This window comes from Meriones unguiculatus, chromosome 4, assembly GCF_030254825.1.
Source record: "Meriones unguiculatus strain TT.TT164.6M chromosome 4, Bangor_MerUng_6.1, whole genome shotgun sequence".
Lineage (NCBI taxonomy): Eukaryota > Metazoa > Chordata > Mammalia > Rodentia > Muridae > Meriones > Meriones unguiculatus.
Window position 1 is genome coordinate 95,874,978 of NC_083352.1, and position 22,884 is coordinate 95,897,861.

At 45.7% G+C, this 22,884-nt stretch overlaps 1 protein-coding gene across 2 annotated transcripts; it reads right to left on the minus strand.

Annotated features, from left to right (window-relative positions):
* Positions 1–1,737: 1,737 nt before the first annotated feature.
* Coq5 (coenzyme Q5, methyltransferase) lies at positions 1,738–18,793 on the minus strand. Of its 2 annotated transcripts, XM_021631793.2 has the most exons (7): positions 18,592–18,793; positions 15,428–15,577; positions 12,802–13,023; positions 8,922–9,028; positions 3,851–3,939; positions 2,530–2,641; positions 1,738–2,455 (listed from the first exon to the last, which is right to left on the minus strand). In XM_021631793.2, exons 1-7 carry the CDS (start codon positions 18,791–18,793, stop codon positions 2,354–2,356), a joined length of 984 nt encoding a protein of 327 aa, XP_021487468.1. In that variant the 3' UTR covers positions 1,738–2,353. The 2 variants fall into 2 exon arrangements, with proteins under 2 accessions (XP_021487468.1, XP_060238544.1); XM_060382561.1 differs by lacking the exon at positions 15,428–15,577.
* Positions 18,794–22,884: the final 4,091 nt, after the last annotated feature.

Sequence of the window (22,884 nt, forward strand, 5' to 3'; positions counted from 1 at the left end):
CTTTAGATGTAATGATTCTTAACCGCCAGAAAGCTGCTATACAGAGAGGTTTCGTATAGGTAGCATCAGGCCATTTTGGAAGTTTTTATCCACCTGAACTTTGTTAGACATTGTGTTTTGTCAGGACCAGGAATTTAGGGAATGGCCATTAAACTACTGTTCAAGTGTGTAAGTGTGCATGTGGAGGTCAGAGGACAACTTGTGAGCAGTTGGTCCTAAGAATCAAAGATTTGATTGCAAGTCTGTCCCTTAAGCTATCTTGCTGGCCTTTTGTGTGTGTGTGTGGGTCTTACGAAGGCCAGGCAAGCTTCAAACTATGAACAGCTGAGGATAACCTTAACTAATCTTTGTCCTCCTGCCATGTACTTCGGTTGCAGATGTGTGCCCCTCCTGGTTCCATTGTTTTTGTGAGTTGATGTTTACCTGCTATTTGCAGAAAAGAATGGGGTACTTTGGTTTATCTATTTGAATAGGTAGAAAAAACATTTTCATGAATCAAGTTCCTTTCCCTCCTTAGGACCTATTTTTATTTGAAACCAAACAAGAATTTGGCCATCACAGCTGTAGTTTGTCTAACCAGATGATGGTCTCCAGCAATAGTCCCTAGAGCTGGTGCAAGACCACAGGCTGGACATAAGGGGTCTAACGTAATTTGATCGGACCCATGTTTACTGTCAGGAGGCTGGTGGCTTTGAACTTTCATTTCTGGGTTCAGATGTAAGAAAACATGTTACTATAGAAATAAAATTGGTTAGACGCTTTATGGAGTCTGTCCCAGTGCCTGCCCCTTCCTTTTAATTTAAAAGCCAGTTGGCTTCAGCTGGCTGAAAATGAAATGTCAAGTTTTCTCAGATCCTCGTTGCTGCTGTTCTGAGACATTTGTAGTTAGCCGACTAGAAGCTGTTCTGTGATCTATAAATGACCCTGAGTGTGCTGGGCCAAAAAGCAACATCTGAAGCCCTTTCAGATAACCCTTTTTTTTTTTTTTAATCTTTGTATAAAACCTACTAGCTAGCCTCAGCCTCCTAAGTGCTGGGATTACAAATGTGCATTGCCATATAGACTGGTCTCTACAATTTCTTAGCAAGGCTTACTAAATGTCATATAAAACCTCTTAGTATCGTACTATCCTATAATGAGGACAAACTCTGCCTAGACCCATTCTTGAATACTGAAGGGGGTAGGCTATATGAATAGTATTTTTTTTTCTTTGTTTTTTGAGGTAAGTATGAGCTCAACACGCAGCTGTAGCTGTCCTAGAACTTGCTTTATGGACTTGGCTTGTGGCAGTGCTCCTGAGTGCTGATATCACAGTTTTGTGCCATCGTTCAGGGCTTGTAATGTTTATGTGTATCTTACGTATATCACTGCTAGCATATATATGTGAGTGCCCTTAGAAGTCAAAAGGGGGCACTGGATCTCCTAGTATGAGTTATAGATGGTTGTAAACCATCGAGCTTGGCTAGCAAGGGCAGTAAGTGCTCTTTACTGCTGAGCAATCTAACTCCGTTATAAAGAATTTCCTTCTCCTTCCCCACTCCCTTCCTCCTCCTCCTTTTTTTTTTTTTTGTTGCTATAACCATGTATTCTGAGAAGAAGCTGTGTGCCAAGACTTACTCAGCAGTTCGTGGTGCTGGACACTGAGGATGGTGGATGGTGTCTTGGTGCTGAGGACTGACGAAATGATGCAGACACTAACTGTATTTGTGTCACCTCCTCCAAGAAAAGAGTATTGAACACCACCCAAACTGTAAACTTTACTGCTTCACAAAACCCTACTTTTTTTTTTTTCTGGTGATGAACACTAAACCCAGGGCCTCAATAGGCTAAGCGCGTGTGCTCTCCCACTGAGCTTCGTCCTCGGCCCCAGCTCTAGCACGTGCTCACCCCTGAGCACCTCACCGCGTTCTGACTTGGACCTTGGCTTTTGGCCCTAGATTCATTCATTCAGCTGTGGTCTGCAGGGCTGGTTCAAATCAGCCTTGGGTTCCAATGATCCATTATCGCTCTGGAAAACGTCTGTGATGGAGAAGCTACAGATAAGCTTCAAAACTTCATTGGAGCTGCTCTCACCTGACTCCCACATGGCACAGATAAGTGCTAGCAGGAGTTTAGCAAAAACCAGGCCAGATACTTCTGGAGGCCAGAGCAGCCTGGGTAGCTGCTAATGAGAGCTACAAAAAAATGAAAGCATTTGTTTCTTCCTTTTTGAGGCTGGTTAGTGCAGAACATGAATCCAAGGTTTTATACCCTTAGGAGATGGATGCTCAGCTACTGTCTCATCAGAGAGATTATCTTCCAGTTCTAGGCTTCAGCAGAAATGACTGCCTCATGCTCCGCAGTAGAAAAGGAGCTAAAGTTTGAAGCCTGAATGAATGGCCACAATCCCTGTAGTGAGGTTCTCATAAGTCACCTTCTGAAAGCCTGCATCTTCAATCATCTCTTTGAATTCTTCCTAAAATACAAGAAAAGACACATGGGATGCCTGGGCTTCAGCTTTGGGGCCTTTAAGTCACAAAAGCATTGTACCTGATTTGGGAACTTCCGAATACTTTCCACAAGGTATTGGTAGGACTTCCAGTCTCCTGCAATAACCTCACCAATGACAGGGATGATCTGAAAGCTGTACAGATCATAGAGTCTAAAAAAAAAAAAAAAAAAAGAAAAAGATTAAAGAGGGTTCTAGATTCTGGACATTACTCTCTGAGCTCTCCACCAATAACAAAAGCGTGTGTGTTGGGGCTGGAGGGAGTGGGGGGAGGACTGGAAGAGATGGCTCAGTGTTTAAGAGTGCTTATTGCAGCTAGGCAAGGTAGCACAGAGGCAGGCGGATCTCTGTAAGTTCCAGGCCAGCCAGAGCTACATAGTGAAACCCTACCTCAAAAAAAAAAAAAAAAAAAAAAAAAGAGGCCAGGCACGGTGGCATACGCCTATAATCCAAGCACTCAGGGAAGCAGAGGCAGGTGAATCTCTGAGTTCCAGACCAGCCTGGTCTATAAAGCGAGTCCAGGACAGCTAAGACTACACAGAGAAACAAAACCAAAAATCTTTAGAAAAATGTACTTGATCAGAGCATGGTGGTGCATGCCTGAAATCTCAGCACCCAGGGAGGCAGAGGCAAGTGGATCTCTATGAGTTTGAGGCCAGCCTGGTCTACAGAAGCATGTTCCAGGACAGCCAGGGCTACACAGAGAAACCCTGTCTTGAAAAAAGAATGAAAAATGTGCTTGATTCCATCCCTTAATAGCAACTGGACAGAGTAAGCCAGGGGTCACTGACTCAGATTTCTACAGGAGTCAAGCAAGTGCCTGAAACAAGGCAAGTAGGCCAAGAGTAAGGCCAAGAGGCCCATACTGCATGACAAAGCTTCCAGAAAACGGGAACAGAGGCAGCTAACTCCACCTCTGATGGCTGCATGGGGGAGTTGCTCTACCAAGCTTGTGACATCTGAGTTTTCCAATGAAGGCAGAAACCAATTTTCTGATTTTAAGTTTTTTGGTTGGCCAGTGAGTTTGAGGTAGTCTCATTCTGTAGACTAGCCTAGAACTCGTTATATAGACCAGGCAAGTGTTGAACTGGAGTGCTGGGATTACAGGTGTGAGCCACCACACCTGGCTATTAAATTTTTTAAAATAACATGAGTCAAGCAAAATAAACAACATGGGCCAATATGGGCCTCTGGGTACAAGTTGAGGCTCTGGCCTAAGCACTCTCACTTAGGACTCGCTGTCCTCTTCAGGTCGTTTGGGACCTCTGAATGGTTGTCAGGTGCTTGTAGCTTACTGGTTACCCATGTTGGAGTGGGGAACCTTTTGCTAGGTAAGTTTACAAGGCTGTTATCAGTGCTAACCTGGATATGAAGGGATCATTCACTTGGCTAAACTCCAGACAGAGGAATCGTCCTCCTGGCTTTAGGACCCGATGGGCTTCCTGGAGAGCCTGGGAGAAAGAAGGAGAAGAGAAGCCTGAACAGAGCTCTCCTGGGCTGTGAGAGGCAGAGGCTGGTTTAGCCTCTACGCGTACTGTAAACATCCCCCATAAATGCCCTTTTACATCCTTAGGAGTCACAACACAGTGGGGTGACCACGCTCCGAGCACTTGCTGTCCATGACTACAGAAAGCTGCTGACACAGGTGGACGGACACAGCTCCATGAAGATAAAGCTTAGAGTTATGGATCAGAGTCACTAATGATTGTGACTCTTCCACATGATTTTGTTTGTAAACTCCTGTGTATGGGTGTTGTTCCTACATGCATGTCTCTGTACCACAGGCGTGCTTGGTGCCTGCCGAAGCCAGAAGAGGACATCATAACCCCTGGAACTGGAGTTAAGAGACAGGGTGAGCTGCCATGTGGGTGCTGGGAATGGAACCTTGGTCCTCCAGAAGAGCAGCCATTGAGTCATCTCTCCAGACCCCAACCCAACAATCTTAAGGGAATCTACCTGACAGAAAATTACATGTATGTTAATAATTCATTTTATCATATTTTATTTTTGTTTTTTTAAGACAAGGTTTCTCTGTGTAGCCCTGGCTGTCCTGGAACTCATTCCATACAGCAGGCTGGCCTCAAATTCAGAGATTCTCCTGTTTCTGCCTCCCCAGTGTGAGACCACAGCCAAGAATTTTATGTGATAACACAGGAAAATCACCATATAAGCCTGACCAATAGCCCAGACCTGTAACCCCATCTGCTTGGGAGACTGAACATAGAGGATTCTAACTTTAAGGCTAGCCTGGGCTATAGGATGAGTTTTAAGGCCAGCTTAACTTAGTAAGATTGTCAATGAGCATGTATATAAGCTCTGAGTTCAAGCTCATGCAACACAGATATATCCGTTCACTTGATGTGTGTGTGTTTCTTTAGAGTGCTGGGGTCTAAACTCAGGGATGTGCACATGCTAGACAAATGTTCTACCCCTTACTGTAGCCCCAGTACACACCTGGCCTTCTCCTGAGTGTTTATTTATTTATTTTAGACAAGGTCTCACTATGTAGCCTTAGCTAGCCTGGAACTCACTGTATAGACCAACATAACAACAGACTCCCAGAGATCTGCCTACCCTTGCCTCTTGATCAGATTCTAAAGTTGAACTGCAGTGGACCAGGTGTGAGAAGCCACTTTAGTCACAGCCCTCTGGGAAAGTGGGGAGCAAGTGTGCAAGGCCAGCACCAGCTACTTAACCAATACAGCCTGCTCCAGGTACACAAGATCCTGTCTCAGAAAAGCCAAGGTAACGTAATGGCGGAAATATTTAGCACTAATACTTACATTAAAAGGAAGGCAATCTGGACTGGAGATGGCTCGGTAGGTAACCTGCCTGCTGCCCAAGCTTAAAGATCTGAGGGAGGGTCCCCCGGAGAGGCAGACCCAGGGGGATGCTCGGGGCTCACCAGCAGTCAGTTAGGCTGAAAGCAGTGAGCTACCTGATTAGGTGACAGGCCTGTCTCAAAAATTAAGGGGGAGACTGATGGCCGAACAGGGAAAAGTGCAAGCCTGGTGACCTTCAGCTGGATCCCTGGAACCCAAGTAAAGGATATCCTGTACCTCTACATGTGTGCCATGGTGTTACCCCATCCCTTCACGTTCTCTCTCTCTCTCTCTCTCTCTCATACACACACACACACACACACACACACACACACACACACACACACAATCACTCTATCACAGTGGCACAGGCTTGTAACCTCAGCACTTAGGGAAGGCAAAAGTAGAAGTAACTCACATTTGAGGCCAGACTGGGCCATGTCACATTCTGCAAAACAAAACAACCCTGTGGCTGTTGTTGTCTTCAGACCTGCCATACAGCTGAGGATGGCCTGAAGTCCCGGTGCTCCGGACCTATGCCACCACGCCTGATTGTAACAGACATACTTAACAGGGACAAAACATCTTCACAAAGACACACAGGGAAGTGGGGATTATGTGGGAAAACAGGCACAGGGTGGCTGGAGATCAGGGTGGCGTCTCACTGACACAATCTTGAACTTTGATCCTGTTCAAAAAGTATTTCATTTTAGGGTTGGAGAGATGGCTCAGAGGTTAAGAGCACTGGCTGCTCTTCCAGAGGTCCTGAGTTCAATTCCCAGCACTCACATGGTGGCTTATAACCATCTATAATGAAATCTAGTGCTCTCTGCTGGCATGCAGGCAGAACACTGTATATGTCATAATAAATAAAATCACTCTTTTTAAAAAGTATTTCATTTTAATAATACTTTTTTGTTTTTGAGAGTGAGTCTTGTTACTGCTCCTGGCCATAGGCTGAGAACTCTCATCACATAGTCTCCTGTGGCCTTGAACTTGCAAAGATCCTTCTGCTCCTGGGTACTGGCTCATGAGTGTGAGCCACAATACCTGGCAAAAATGTTTCAGTGAGAATAATTAAAAAAACTGTTTACAGATGCAGGAGGGCCATAAGAACCAAGCTACAGAGTGTGGTGCTGGCTGCCTAGCACCACAACAAACTGAAACATTCGTTTTGCTTACAGTCTTGTAGGCTCCAGGCTGAGAGGGCTGGACCTTTGCTTTCACACTCTGGTGATGATGCACACGATGGGTCTACACAGCAGAGCAAACTGCTGGCCTCGGAGTCAAGAAGGAACAAACAAAGAGACAAGGTCTCATACAAGAGCCACATGCCTTTAATCCCAGCAGTCTGGAACCAGAAGCAGGTGGTCTATGTAATGAGTTTGAGGCCAGCCAGGGCTACAAATTGAGACCTTTTCTCAAAAACAAACACTAGCAGCAAAAACAGGCTGGCCTCAAACTCAAGATCCTCTTGCCTCAGCTTCTCAGATTCTGCAATGGTAAGCATACGCTGTCATGCCTGGCATAGAACTACATTCTAGCAAATGATCAAACCCACAGAGGGGGTTGTAAAGACCCTCTGATCTATGGCCAGTGAGAAATTTATATCTGAACCAGAGGGCAGTTGAGTGGACTGAGAGTGGAGGAATCTGTGTTAAGCCCAAGTAGCTGGTATCTGGACAGAACTGGAGGGCATTCAGTGGCTTGGCTGTCTGCACAAAACTGTGTGGTGTGGGAAAACCATATGACTGGTGTCAGAAGCAGTGTAGAATGTGGAAAGCATACAAAGTTTCCTGCTACAGTAGAAAAGTAATTTTTTACAGGGTTAGTCTGTATGGCATATTCTGTCTAAAGAGAGGGTTTAAAAAAATTTTTTTTAGAGCTGGATGTGGTAGTTGGTGTCTGTAATTCTAGCTTTGGGTAACTGAAACAGGATGGCTGCAAGTTCAAAGACAGCCTGGGCTACACCACAGTGAGTTCCAGGTCAGTCTGGGTCATAGAACGGGACCCTGCTTCAACATAAAAAAAAAAAAAAAAAAAAAAAAGAAGCATTTGTTGTTTTTGAGACAGGACATTGTTACGCAGATCTTAGTGGCCTGGAATTCACTATGTAGAGCAGGTCTTAAACTTAAAGCAGTCTCCTGCCTTTGAAGTGTTGAGGCTGTGGCCATGCGCTACCAGCACCTGCCTACAGGATGCTTTTATTTATTTTATTTTTTTTTAATTAAAATATATATAGCTGGGCAGTAATGGCTTATACCTTTAACCCCTTACTGAGGAAGTAGAGGCAGAAGGATCTCCGAGTCTGAGGCTTGATCTACAGAGCAAATTCCAGGAGAGCCACGGCTACACAACTGACCTGTGGGGTTCCCACAAAGCTACACCTAAAGGTACATACTCCGCAGCGTCACCCTCAGGTCTTCTGTAGAGTACTATCTGTATCCAAACCAAAGCTAAATCACTAAAGAACGTTCCACTCAAAAAGCAGAGATTCAGACACAGAAGGAGCCAGTTTCTAGCAGATGGTCTTTACATGTTTTGGACAGAATGTTGAGGTGGAAATAAAGAGCTGAATCCTATTCAAAAAGAACATTCCCTTCTTGGTGTAGAGGAACTGTCATGTTCCCTCCTGCCCATAGAGCATCTGTGTGCCATTTTCTGTGTCTGACCATGCCTCTGGCCTGCAAACTCACACGGCTTCACCAAGAGGAAACAGGAAATGCCTCAGCAAGTCCAACCGTCCACAGAATGTAAGTGCCAACCTGAGCAACTAAGAGCTGTCCTGGGATTCTGGCTCAATTTTGTGACCAAGAAACTGGCAATTTACAAAGAAGAAAGCTACCAGGCATGGTGGAGAACACCTTTAATCCCAGCACTCAGGAGGCAGAGGTGGTGATCTCTGTGGGTTTGAGGCCAGCCTGGTCTACAGAGGGAGTTCCAGGATAGTCTGGGCAACAGAGAAACCCTGTCTTGAGAAAAAAAAAAATTTAAAAAGAAAGAAGAAGAAAAAAAAAAAAAAAAAAAAAGAAAGAAAGAAGAAAGCCCTGGGGCAGGAGAGGTGATCAGTGACTAAAAGCAAATACTGCTCGTACAGAGGACCCAGGTTCAAGTTCCCAGTACCCAAATCAGATGGCTTCTAACTGCCTGTAACTCTAGCTCCAGAGGATCCAACACCCTCTGGCGCCTAGGACACCTGCATCACATGGTGCACACAGACTCACACAGGCACATAAATACATATACATCAGTATGTAAAACAGAAGAGGGCTGCGGGTTCAGTAAGAGTACTTGTTGTGGAATTAAGAATTTGAACTAAGTTCAAATCCTTAACACCTATGTGAAAGCCATGCTTCACAGGACCAGCATACCAGCGTGCAAACCACACATGCATGAATGTATGCACATGCACGCACACACTCACACAGCCACACAAACCACAAATAAATACACTGAGGAGGAGGAGGAGAAGGAAGAAACCTCTAACCTTAAGGTAGTCTCTCCTCTTAAGTACTGGGCCTAAGAGAGAATCATCTGTGACCTTAGTTGGGCCCATCCAGGGGAACCATTATCCTGAAAGTCACGTGAGCTGAGCACACAGCTATTCATACCTGGTCAATGTGTGTGACATTCCGGATCCCAAACGCAATGGTGTAAACATCAAATTTGTCATCATCAAAGGGCAGTTCTTCAGCGTCTCCCAGTACCCACTCGAGTCCTGGAATACAAGAGCAGCTCTGGCTGTAAGTCTAGACAGCTGTTTCCCAAGCACCAGAGTAGTGCACCTGAGGATTCTGTGGAAGGCCAAATGTACTTGTGTGGCTTGTGATGGGGACTATCTGGTGACACAGAACCCATGATGCAAAGTCTGGGTAATGTAGAACTGAAGTAACAGAAAATTCAAGAACTGTTTGGTATTGTGGAGATGCTGGATTTGGAGGCAGAAACCATGAAATACCTGCCTTCTCCACTGTCATCCTCCAATTTGAGACCCTAATTTATCTGGGGACAGGCTATCTGCCACCATTTTCTCTCTCTCAGTGCTTGGAGATCAAACTTTGGCACTCTGTGCACTGGGCAAATGCTGCCACTGAGCTAGCATCTAGCCCCACCCTAAGCAGTTTTTCCCAACCAGATATTTCATAGTTAGCACTGTGGTGGAGCCAAGGCCTTAAAATTTTAAGACTAGTTTGTTTTATTTGTTTTTGTTCTTTTTTTTCTGAGAGTGTTTCTCTGTGTAGCCCTGACTGTCCTGGACTTGCTTTGTAGACCAGGCTGGCCTCGAACTCACAACGATCCACCTGCCTCTGCCTCCCCAAGTGCTGGGATTATAGGTGTGTGCCACCAGGCCTGGCTAGTCCTTATCATTTTATAAAACCAACCTCCTGGGGCTGGAGATGGCTCAGTGGTTAAGAGCACTAGCTGCTCTTCCAGAGGTCCTGACTTCAATTCCCAGCACCCACATGCCTCATAAGTGTCTGTAGTGCCAATTCCAGGAGATCTAGCACCTCCAGACATACGTGCAGGCAAGATACTAATACTCAGAATATAAAAATAGACAATAAATCAAACCTCCTTTTCTTGGTCATTGAAAGTTTTTTGTTTGTTTCATTGGTTTTTGTAGTCTTGGCTGGCCTTGAACTCAGAGACCCACCTGCCTCCACCTCCCAAGTGCTCTGATTACACTAATGTACCACCACACTTAGATTGGGAGCCTTTTTAGAGTCTATGTCTAATTGGCTGTATGTTGAATAACAGCAGCAAAGGACAGATTCCAACCATTTAGCTTAAAGGTTTGTTTTTGTTTGTTTGTTCTTTAATGTGTATGCTGTGTGCCTGAGGGCATGTAAGTGCACCAAATATGTCCAGGAGCCCACAGAGGTCAGAAGAGATGCCGGGAAACTCTGGAACTGGAGTTTTAGGCAGTTATAAGTTGCCATTTGGATGTCGGGAACCCGCTGCAAGAGCAGACTGCTCTCTCAGTCACTGAGCCACCTCTCCAGCCCCAGCTTAAGTGGCTTTATTTTTCATTCCATCATCAGGCAGGCCGAGGCCGGACTGATTATCAGTCACTCAAAGGCCAGCCTTACCTGCTGGCCTGGGTGATGTGACATCCTGTTTCAAACAACAACCTAAGCAGGTTCATAGTCTCACTATGGAAGATGGTTCCAGAAACAGAACAGTACCTTTCATTTCACTGTTTGTTCTCCATTCCTTGTGGCCAAGCACCCAGGAAGGGAAATAGATTTGTCAGTAGGAGTAAGACACATAGTGCCTTTGTCTAGTAACTGCTGCCTTCTGACTAGGGTGGATGGCTGACAAAGAGGTCTTCATCATGAAGGCCAAATGGGCTGCAGTTCGTCTAGGCAGCTCCTTCTTGGTGTGTGAGGAGGAGGAGGAGAATAACCGGCCTAAAATAACCAGACATTCACAGTGAGAGAGGGGGAGTGGAGAAATGCCGACTTGCCCAGAGGATGCTTTTGTGATACGCCCATCCCTCTGGCTGCCTGCACAGCCTTGCCAGTGTGGAAGAGTCAGGACAGCAGCTGGAAAGCGGTGCCAAGAGGGCGACATAGAGCATCGTTAGTGAATGTGCAAATATTAAGAGGAAGCTTTTGTTGTAGCTCTTTTAAGAGGGTCTCACTACGTAGCCTGGGCTAGCTTGGAACTCATGATATAGACCAGGCTGGTCTCAAACTCACAAAAGATATACCTAGTTTCCCTTCCAAATTCTGGGACACAGTGCATACTCCTGTAATCCCAGCACTCAGGGAGGCAGAAGCAGGCAGAGGCAGGCAGTTCTCTGTGAGTTCGAGGCCAGCTTGGTCTACAAAGTGAGTCCAGGACAGCCAAGGTTACACAGAGAAACCCTGTCTCAAAAAAAAAAAAAAAAAAAGTACTACCACACCTGGTTAGAGCAAGTATTTTGAAATATTCAATGGCCAGATGTAAAATCAGCAGAACAGTTGGCATGCAAGAACCTGGGTTCAATCTCCAATACTGGAAAATTATTTAAAAAGAAAGAAAGCAAAAGAAAGCTGTGGGGCTGGAGAGATGGCTCAGCGATTAAGAGCACTGGCTGCTCTTCTAGAGGTCCTGAGTTCAATTCCCAGCAACCACATGGTGGCTCACTACCATCTACACTGGGGTCTGATGCCCTCTTCTGGCATGCATAAAGAGCACTCATACATAAAATAAATAAACAAAATCTTAAAAAGAAAAAAAAAAAGCTGTGTGATTTAAGAAGATCCTGCTATGAGTTCAAAGCCAGCTTCGTCTACAGAGTAAGTTGTTCCAGGCTAGCCAAGGCTATATATATATATATATTTAAGATCCTGTCTCAAAACAAAACAAAACAACTTGAAAAAGAATATTCTTAGGGCCAGTGAGATGGCTCAGTGGGCCAAGCTGCCAAACCTGATGACATGAGTTCAATTCCCAGAACCAACATGGTGGGAGAGAAGCAACTGCTATAAGTTGTTCTCTGACCTCCACAGGAGTGCTATGGGCACCAGCATAAGTCCCCATGGCCCCACTAAATAAAAACCATAATTTAAAAAATTAACAATGGCTGGAGAGATGGCTCAGCAGTGAACAGCACTGGCTGCTCTTCCAGAGGACCTGAGTTTGAGTCCCAACACCCAGGTGGCTTACAACCATCTATATAACTCCAGCTCTAGATCTGACACCCTTTTCTGGCCTCTGTAGGCACCAGGACTTTCATGCAGAGACACATATGCAAGCTAAACACCTACACACATTAAAAACAATTACAACAAAAGAAGACTCTTAAGCTCTGTGGGCCACACAATACGGTCAAGCTTCGTGTGCTGCTCAGATGCTTGAGCACATCAATGAGCTGTCCTCAGCACACATACCATTTTCAGCTCCTGTAGTGAGGATTCTGGTCTCATTAAAAACCCAGTTCTGTTATGTGAATGTTTTCTTTTAATCCCAGGTGTGGGATATGAGGCTGCCTCATATGGTCAACAGCCACTGACTATGATTGTCTCCTGCTCTAGGAGGGGGGTGATTTGTGCCAGCTGCAGATAGTTTAATTCTGGGAATCTGGAAATCTGGAGAGGGTTTAAAGGGAGAGCCCCAAGAGGGCCAGCGGAGACTGCTCCTCCTCCTGAGGCTGCTGGTTCCTGATGCGTGTTTTGTCAAGCGGTCGTGAGCAAAGAGATGAGAATAAACTGGGTATCTTGACAAAGAAGACTGGACTTGCACTAGTCAGCAAGCAGGCAGTAGTCTTAACAGATCTACAGTCCCTTTTCCCTCTAACCTTTTTCTCTCCTACTGAGTGTTGGGAGGATGGAAGGGATTGGGGTGGATAAAGGTTGGAAGGGAGGTAGAGACATAAGCGCCGACAAGCTCCTGCTGACTGGTCCCACCTCCAGAAGCTGCAAACCAAACAGTCCAGCATTCGCTGTGCATCACCTTACTCTACACACACAGGCAGACGCTGCCTGTGTCTGCTGAGGAACTCACCAGCTGTGTAGCCTTGGTCCAAGGCTTTCTGCTTTCCAACCTTGAGCATCTCTCTGTTGATGTCACAGACCACAACAAGTGAACCACCCAAGGGATCCTCTTCATTCTGGTACTTCTTGGCAATTTCTTCCCAGGATAAATTTTGCTGAGCCTTTAACTGTCTCCTCTGTTTCCTCTGATGCTCTGCCTGAACATAACTAAGGAACCGGAATGCAATGTCACCTGCGGGAAGCCAACAGAAGGAAAGATACAAATAAAACCAAGCAAACAGCATCCCAAGCCCCAACGAGTAAGAGATAAAGGCGGGGATGTGTGTGAGACAGGCCACATCTACTCCTTTCAACAGAGAGCGGATCCCCACACCCATCCCAAAAAAGGATGTGTCCATGTTATCTAGGCTGCCTTCAATTCCTGATCCTCCTACTACGGTCTCCTGAGCTTGGGGTTACAGATGCATGCTACCAACCAGCCAACCAGCCAGCCTTCCCTCCCTACCTCCCATCTTTTCTTTCTTTCCCTCCCTTTTTTTTTGGATACTGTTTCATGTAGTACAGTCTGGCCATGAGCTCACTATGCAACTCCTGGTCCTCGGACCTCCACTTCCTGAGTATTGGGATTGTATGTGTCCACCACACAACTGGTGCTCACAGTAATTTTCATATTAAGGGCTGCAGGGGTGGCTCCGTTGGGAAAGTGCTTGTCCAGCATGCACATAGCTTGAGGCTCCATGCCTAGCACACCATGCACCACACATGGTTGTGTGTGCCTGTAATCCCAGTTCTTGGGAGCCGGAGGAAAGAGGATCAGGTCAACCACAACTACCTGAGTTTGAAGTCAGCACAAGACCCATTTAAAAAAAAAAAAAAAAAAAAAAGCTCCCGCCTGTAATCCCACTATTTGGGAGTGGTCTTTGACTTAGAGGAATGCCTGATCTACACAGCAAGTTCCAGGCCAGCCATGGCAGTATAGTAAGACCCCATCTCTAAACACCAAAAAAGAAACACTTTTACAAAAGTAGTGTAAGAGGGCTCTGTGTCTGCAGGTTAGAAATCGATAGACTGCACTGTGGGTTACTGTGCAGTGAGGCTTATCAAACCCACAGGCTTTGTTATCATTCCCTAAGTGTAACCACAGCATCTGTAGCTGACTTGTTCTATTGTTGTGTGGTGCCTGCCATCAACCAAGGGTTTAAAAATGAGCCTAGGCAGGTGCTCCTCCACTGAGCATGTGCTCAACCCCAAGCATGTGCTCTATTAATTTTGTTATTGTTGCTGTTTTGTGTTTGAAATGGGGGCTCATGTAGCCTAGGCTGTCAAGTTTGTTATGTGGCAAAGGATGACAATTTCTGTTCCTTTAGCCCCCACCTTCTCTGAAGATTAGGATCATAAATATGTACCTTGGGCTGTGATGGTGTATCCCTTTAATCCAGCACTTGGAGGCAGAGGCAGGGGACTCTCTGAGTTGGAGGCCAGCCTAGTCTACAGAATGAGTTCCAGGACAGCCAGGGCTATGCAGAGAAACCCTGTCTCGAGTATGTACTCTTAACCACTGAGCCATCTCTCCAGCCTCTACTAATTTGGTTTCTGAGACAGGGTTTTGACTTGTAGCCCAGGCTGGCCTCACCTACACTATGGAACCCAGGCCTACTTTGAATTTACTTGGATTCTCCTGCCTCAGCCTCCCAAATGCTGGGATTAAAGGCTTCCTGACATAGACTTTCTTAACACTTTTCTCCCCAGGTACTCAGTGTGACACAGGAAACAAAGGCCTATAGTTTGCTTTGATAACTGATGTGGGAGTGGATTAGGCAGGAAGGTGGCCTGAATAGTTTATGTACTAAAGAGCTTCTGTAATGTGGGAAAAGGCTTCTCTCCAAACAAGAAGAAAGTAGATTAAAGGCCAAACAGAAGGTAGAACAAGCTGGGGCAAAGCTCCATGACACAACACTTATCGACAGTATTTGTGAAGCCCTGGGTTTACTCCCCAGCTCTGAGGAAAAAAGATACACAAAAAACCCCAAACAACAACACCAACAAACCAAGCTGAGCATGGTGCCCTAGGCTTGTAATCCCAGCACTTGGGAGGCAGAGGCAGAAGAACAGGGGATGGCAAAGAGTTTCGAGGCCAGCTTGGATTGTTACACAGGGGATTTAAGGCTAGCCAAGGCCACACAGTCTCTAACACCAAAGAACAACAATGAATACAAATAAAATAGTCATTCAAATGATGAAATGTCACATACCACGGGTCTTTTATGAAATGCTCTGTTAGAAAAGTACCAGGCTTCCAGGTGTGGTGACACACACATTTAATCCCAGCACTCGGAGAGGCAAAGGCAAGTGGCCTTTGTGAGTTTGAGGCCAGCCTGGTCTATAGACTGAGTGCCAGGACAGCCAAGGCTACACAGAGAAACCCTGTCTTGAACTCTTTCCCCACCCCAACCCCCCAAACCAAAAAAAAAGAAGGAAGGATGGAAAGCGCCAGGCGCAAAGCTGCTTTGGACTTTCATGTGTGCGCTCTCTCCGAAGTTAGACACGCACTGATCTTCTGGACCCCACCTTCGGCCTAATGGTGGGGGAGGCAGCCACTTCAACAGCAGACAGACACCAAGCCTGACACTCATTACCTGTGCCTCCTGCCACATCCAGCAGCTGGGTCCCTGGCAACGGGTGCATTTTCCTGATCAGCAAATCCTTCCAAGCGCGATGGATGCCGAAACTCATCATATCATTCATGATGTCATACTTCTTGGCAACACTCTCAAACACCTGATAGACTGATGTAGGACAGACACACTGATCAACAAGGTTAAGTTGGAGGAAATGTAAATGAAAAAGACATAGGGAAGCTTTTCCTCATAGAAGTGCCCGTCTTTGCAAGGTGAGGCTAAGCCATAATGCCTGATGCCCAAGATACATCTTAGTGTTACCTTTCCCTCTCACAGTGCTGGACACTGAATCCAGGGCCTTGTATGTACTAGGCAAGAACCTTATCACAGAGTGACTTCCTCAGCCCTCAACACCACTTGTATCAGTAAGCTTAAAAGTATGGCATGATGGTGTAAGTGTTTAATTCCCAGCACTGGGGAGGCAGAGGCAAGTGGATCTCTGAGTTCAAAGCCAGCCTGGTCTACAGAGTGAGTTTCAGGATAGCCAGAGCTACACAAAGAAACTCTGTCTCAAAAGAAAAAAAGAAAAGAGGTAAGTGTCATAATCAGTGACCAGTTATGTCATCTGCTTTATAGACTGTGTGTCATCATAGATCGGTTATTCAGTTTACACCCAGGTCAGAGCACAATACTTCTACTGTTTCCTTGTCTCTTGGTGACAAACCCATGTGGCATACGTAGATAAGTGAAAGAGGAAACTGAAAAGCAAAAAATGAAGACCAGGGGAATGAGGGTATAAGTCAGCGAGCATGACTAAAGGCCTGGGTTTAGTCCCCAGCACTGCAAAAAGCAAAAAGCAAGCAAACAACAGCAGCAACAAAGAGGACATCGCACAAATGGAAACCGACACTGGTGGGAGGAAACAAGATGCGAGTCAGTGCGGTCACGCGTGGAAGAGGCGACTCTAGAATCAGAGCAGACAAACCATGTGAGGGTAAACTTTTAACCTTGGTGATGCATAGGGGTTGTGCCAATCCAGTTTAAGATATTTCAGAGGAAGAAGTGGCAGAGAATAAAAATCATAGGGCCAGGGAGATGGCTCAGTGGGTGGATGGCAATTTGCCAAGCCATAGGACACATGCTTAATCTCTGTTGTAAGTTTTATGACTAGGGGATAAAGTGTTGAATTATTCCTGGTACATTTTTAAACAAAAACAAAACCATTTTATCCCCCCCCCAAAAAAAATCGTAATTTTTCTTAGGATTTAAACTTTTAAAACCAATATTTAAAAACCTTTAAAATGTTACCTAAACTCCGTTTTCTGGGCTTTTTAAACTATTTTAACTTTTGTCTTCTGTGTATGAATATTTGCCTGCATGTACATCTGTGTGCCACATGTGTGCCTGACACCCATGGAGGCCAGAAAGGGCTTCAGATCTCTTGAAACTGTTTTTTATAGTCCTTAGTTCTCAACTTCCTAGTACTGGGACCCTTTAGTACAGTTCCTCATGTTGTGGTAATGGCCCCTTCATGAAATTATTTTTGTTCTTACTTCATAACTGTAATTTTGCTGCTGTAAGTAACCATAATGTAACTATCTGTGTTTTCTGATGAACTCAGGTGACCCCTATGAAAGGGTGGCTCCACCCCCAAAGGGGTCAAACATTGTGCTGTTTTAGACACTTGTGAACAAGCATGTGACTGCTAGGAAGTAAACTGAGTTTTTTTTTTTTTTTTTAAGATTTATTTATTATGTATACAATATTCTGTCTGCATGTAAACCTGCATGCCAGAAAAAGGCACCAAATCTCATAGATGGTTGTGAGCCACCATGTGGTTGCTGAGAAATGAATTTAGGACCTTTAGGAAGATCAGCCAGTGCCCTTAACCTCTGAGCCATCTCTCCAGCCCTAAATTGGGTTCTTTAGTGCTTTTAACTGCTAAGCCATCCCTCTAGCCCCTTGGTGTGTTTGTTTTTTTCAGGAAGGGTTTTGATATGTAGCCCAGAAGCCCTTGTACCTGTGATCCTACCCCATCTCTCCAGAATGCTGGCATTATAAGCATGGGCACAACATCTGGCTGATAGTTTTGACGTGTGTGTGTGTGTATGTGTGTGTGTGTTTTCTTTTTTTCAAGACAGGGTCCCATTGTGTAACTCTGGCTGTCCTGGGACTCACTGTGTAGACTGGCCTTGAACTCACAGAAATCTGCCTGTGTTTGCCTCCCTGTCTATATCTTATTTTAAAAAAACTCCGGAGAGGGGGTGTTCCTCTTTAGTAAGAAAACTAAGAATGTGGACTCTGTAGCCAGAAAACCAAACTGCCTGAAAACAGCAGTTCTCCCACCTTCTGGCAATGTTGTGTTTATCTCTGTAGAGACAGGCTCTCCCTATCTGTGGCTGGCTTCAAGTCCACGGTATAGTAGAAAGCTACCTCGAACCGTCTAGTCCTCCTGCATTCACCTCTCAAGTGCTGGGATCACAAGTTTACACCACCACACACAATTTATGTGATGCTGGGGATCAAACCGAGCCGCAGTAGTGAGAGGCAAGCGCTCTACCATTGGACTACATTTCCAGCCTCTGGCTACCATTTTAAAGTGTACAAATTCTTGCTGAACCTTAGCTCTGTATTTGCCAAGAAAGGCACTAACAATAATCACTAGAGGGACACTGAAGTGAGATATGGTAGGAAAATGTCTACACAGCGCCTGGCATACAACAGCCTCGCCGTTGATGAGAGTTAAGGGTTCTGTATGCTCAAAGGGGGCCAAGACGAGTTTGGTGGCACACGCTTTTAAACCCAGCATTCAAGGGGCAGACGCAGTTGCATCTCTGTGAGTTTGGGGTCCAAACTGCAGACACACCCACACCCCCATCCTCCCACCCATCCACTCTCCTATTACATCCCCCCCCACATACACACATTCCCCCGCCCCCACACACACACGAGGGCATGTAGCTGGGTGTAGCATCTCAAATGCCTGCAATCCTGGTTACAGAAAATTATAAACTTGTACTGGAAGCTGAGTCTGGGGGGTGAGTACTGCTCGGAAGTCAGGACTGCAGGACTGAAAGGACTAGAGCTCTAGGGCTAACAGGACATTTAATTAACCCTCAGATGGTAAAGAAAACCAAATCGATGTCGGACAGGTCCCCCCAGGCACCCTCTCGCCCTGTCACCTTTGCCGCCTTTCTCCTCCTCAGACACAGTCTCAAACCCGAAGTGCGTGTCCGCGGCTCGCTTCTCTTGGGACAAGGACCGTGCACTCGGCGTGGCCCCGGGCCAGGATCTACGAAACCCGGGGAGTCTGCAGTCTCCCGATGCCAGCGACCACCCGCGGCTGCAAAAGCGCCATAGAACACAGCTCCTGGGGGCCGCCATCTTGATATCCCGGCGACCTCAGGCGGGGCGGAGGTGGGGAGGGAACGTCGAGTTGCGTCATCACCCAGGTGACGGCTCCCGACGGGAGACAAAGTTAATGGAACGCACCCGAAACCGCCTGTTTATTTTAGAGTCACGCTTGGTTTAGGGTTTGAAAACCCGAAAGCCTTTCCTGTGTTCCCCTAACTGAATTTAGAGTTCATCAGGAATAAACAGAGCTCGGAGTGAGGTCCTGATTGTATTTCAGCGGCCATATTTCCATCCTGCCAAACTAGAATTAGCTAGCACTAAAGACTGCTTTGGTAAAGACTCCGTAGACACAGCTGACCTGGAGCTCACAGGGATCCATCCGCCCAAATGCTGGAGTGCTCCACCACGCCCTGCAGCTTTTGTTTTCTGGTGCAGAATCTGGGTGAAATGAGGCATGTGTGTAGTTAAAAGACCAAGATTACATGATTTAAAAGTAACTCTTCCTTTGTTTAAATATATTCGCGTACTTGTGTGTCTGTGGAGGTAGAACATGTGAGCAGGTGCCTGTGGAGCCCAGAGGTGTCAGGTTAAAGCTGTAGTTGTACACAGGTGAGACTACTGATTTGGGAGCTGTTGATATGCGTTATAACCAATGAGCCATTTCGACAGCGCCTCATGAATCTGGAACTAGCTTACATAGTCCAGAGTAGATCTGAACTCCTAACATTCCTGATTCGGTTTCGTTCTGAGGGCTGAGAACACAAACTTGCGCTACTCCCACCCCTTTCTGAGTGGCTTTTGGAATTAGATGCATCCTTGAACAGTGTTGTATCACTGAACTCTATCCTAGTGCTTTCTAAATGTATTTAATGGGTTTTTTTTTGGCTTGTTTTTTTTTCTTTTTTTTTAATATTTTATTTTATTATGCATACAATGTTCTATCGCATATACGCCTGCATGCCAGAAGACACCAGATCTTATTACAAATGGTTATGAGCCACCATGTGGTTGCTGGGAATTGAACTCAGGACCTCTGGAAGAGCAGGCAGTGCTCTTAACCTCTGAGCCATCTCTCCAGCCCCGGCTTGTTTTTTTTCTAGTCGGTTTCTCAGCATAGCCTTGGCTGTCCTCGAACTCACAGAAACAGTCCTGCCTCTGCCTCCCTGAGTGCTGGGATCAAAAGTATATGACACCACTGCTTGGCAGCATTTTTAAATTTAAATTTTTGTTATTTGTATCTTTTTGATGCAAATAACACATGCTCTCACATGCAGGCATACACATGCCAAGGTCCATGTGTGGGGGTGAGGAGATGACTTTCAGAGGTCAGTTCTCCATGGCCCTGGGACTTGAACTCAGATCCTCAGACTTGCAGTGAAACACTTTGACCTACTGAGCCATCTTGGCAGCCCTTATCTTTTATTTTGAGATAGATTTTTCACTAAGTTAGCAAGGCCTTGAACTCATTTTGACCGAACTTTTCATCTTCTTGGCAGTTGGGATTAAAGGCCTGTATCACTAGGCATGGCCTTTTTTTATTTTTTATTTTTATTTTTTGTGGAGAGGATAATGTATTACAGACCATCTTGTGCAAAAGCAAGAATAGAGGTTGCTGAGTTTTACTTGAATTTCTGTTTCTGTTTTAATTCCCTTTTTAAATGTATATTTTCTGTAAATATTTCACATGGAGAAAGTGCCAAGGATCCTAAGAAACTAATTTTAAATGAAGTGAAAGCAATTCTGAAATTTGCTTTTCTGTAGCCCGACAGATGGACACCTCCCGCACTGGGATTCTCTTACCCTCTCTTCCATTTTTATGAATGACAGAAGGAAGAAATTATTCAGCCACACACTTGGAATCCTCGTGTCTTTGTTATGTGAAATACAGTTTTGTCACAAAATTTTAGTACTCCCTGATCATCTACTTATAGGTAAGGATGGACCTTAGGATTTGGGGCTGCTCCTTCTGGACGTCACATCAGATTTCCAACTTTGTCTCTGTGTGTGTGTGTGTGTATGTGTGTCTGTGTCTATGTATCTGTGCATGTAACTGAAGGGTACAGAAACCTGGACTTGATGGTGAAGCTCTGTAATCCCAGCTACTTGGCCTGGGATCCTGAGACAGGATAATTCAAAATTCAAGGTTTCACTGAGACTCTGGCTCAAAATAGAAAGCAGAAAACAGATTGAGGTATATTCTTATTTAACATGCCCAAGCCCTAAATGCATTACTCAGGATCCCTCGCCACATACAAACAAGAACTGGTAGAAATCAGTATTTGGGAAAACAAGGCAGGACTATTAAGAGTATGAGGCCAGCCTTGGCCATACAGTGAGACTTTATTTCAAAAACAAAAACAAAACATTATCCAAAAGGGGGCAACCAGTTGTGGTGGCTCAATACCTTTAATCCCAGCACTCAGGAGGCAGAGACAGGTGGAGCTCTTGAGTTTGAGGCCAGCCTACAGAGTGAATTCCAGGACAGCCAGGGCTACAAGGGGAAACCCTGTGTGGGAAAAGAAAGAAAGGAATTTCCCCTCTGAAATGCCCTCTGCCATCTCATTTTTGTCTTTCCATGTCCCACGCTTTTGAGATAGGGTTTCTCCGTGTAGCCCTGGCTGTCCTGGAACCCAAACTGTAGACCAAGCTGGCCTCGAACTCAGGTATCCATCTGTCTATGCCTCCTGAGTGCTGGGTTGCTTATTTTTATTTTATGTGTGTGAGTGTTGGCCTGCATGTATGTTAAGTGCATTCCTTGCATGTCTCGTGCCCTCAGAGGACAGATGGGGGCACCCCGAAACTTGAAACTGGAACTAGGGAAGATTGTGAGTAGCCCAGTGAGGATGCTGGTAACGAAGTCCCAACTGCAAGAGCAGCAAGTCCTCGTGACCCCTGAGCCATCTCTCCAGCCCCATTACAGGAGACTCTTTTTAAATAATACTTGGAGGCCAGCTCAACGGCTCTGAGCTTAAAGGTGCTTCCCCCCCAAGCCTGAGTTTCATCCTGGTAGGAGAGAACTGACTTCCACAAAGTGTTCTCTTACTGCACATGTGTGCCATGGTACATGTCCCCATATTCTCTCTCTCTCTCTCTCTCTCTCTCTCTCTCTCTCACACACACACACACACACACACACGCCAAATCAATTTTTTTTGGTGTTGCTGGTTTTTTGAGACAGGGTTTCTCTGTCCTGGACTCTATTTGTAGATCAGGCTGGCCTCGAACTCAGAAATCTGCCTGCCTCTGCCTTCCAGAGTGCTGGGATTACAGGTGTGTGCCACCATGCCTGGCTTAAATGAAACCATTTTTAAAAGCGCTTTTACAGGTCACGGTGGTATCACAAGCAGGTGGAAGTTTGTAGGTCTGAGGCCTGCCTGGATATATGGAGAGTTTCCTGTCAGCCAGAACTAAAAAGTGAGACCCTTCAAGAAAACAAAAACCCTGGGGACTGGTGAGGAAGAGTATCATCAGGACCTCCAAGACCAAGTTCTCATCACAAAGGAGATTTATTTGCCCCAGAGGGACAGAGGGTAGGGATAAGAAACAAAGACAGGTAGAAGGGGAAGGGAATGAAGGAGATGGGAGAAAAGAAGCAAAGGAGAGGGGTAAAGAACTGTTCTTAGTGGAAGAAAGGACGACCTTCGAATAGAGAGGAAACAGAGGTGGCACATAGAAAAACAGCAGTTTATAAAGGGGAAATGGGAAACCCCATGTTCGGATGAGGGTGTTTAATTTTAATTGGGCATGTTAATTAGGTGAGCCAAAGGAGGCTTCTGATTTCTTGACTTCAATATTTTGATAGCTAGACCTTGGTAGTCAGCCTCAGGAGGAGGAAGTGGCCAGATAAGGGAACACACCTTAGGGGCTAGTTTTAGGAATATAATCTAAGGGTTTTTAGTAAGGCAGAAGGAATGGAAGAAAAGGGCGAAACCTGCCAGAGCTGTGCCTGACACGCTCAAGCTGGCCAGAGTCAGGTGAGATAGCTCAGCGATCAAGAGCACTATCTGCTCTTCCAGAGGATCTGGGTTCAAACCCACATAGTGGTGTAACTCCAGTGCCAGGGGTCCAATGACCTCTTCTGGGGTCTAGAGGCACCAGGCACAAATATGGTGCACAGACAT

Excerpts from the sequence above, each read along its gene's own strand:
- Coq5 (XM_021631793.2), bottom strand. The coding sequence starts at position 18,793 with ATGGCGGCCCCCAGGAGCTGTGTTCTATGGCGCTTTTGCAGCCGCGGG. Across the intron at positions 15,578-18,591 it reads GGAGGAGAAAGGCGGCAAAG|TCTATCAGGTGTTTGAGAGT; the intron begins GTGACAGGGCGA and ends GTCCTACATCAG. Across the intron at positions 13,024-15,427 it reads GGATGTGGCAGGAGGCACAG|GTGACATTGCATTCCGGTTC; the intron begins GTAATGAGTGTC and ends GGCTTCCCGCAG.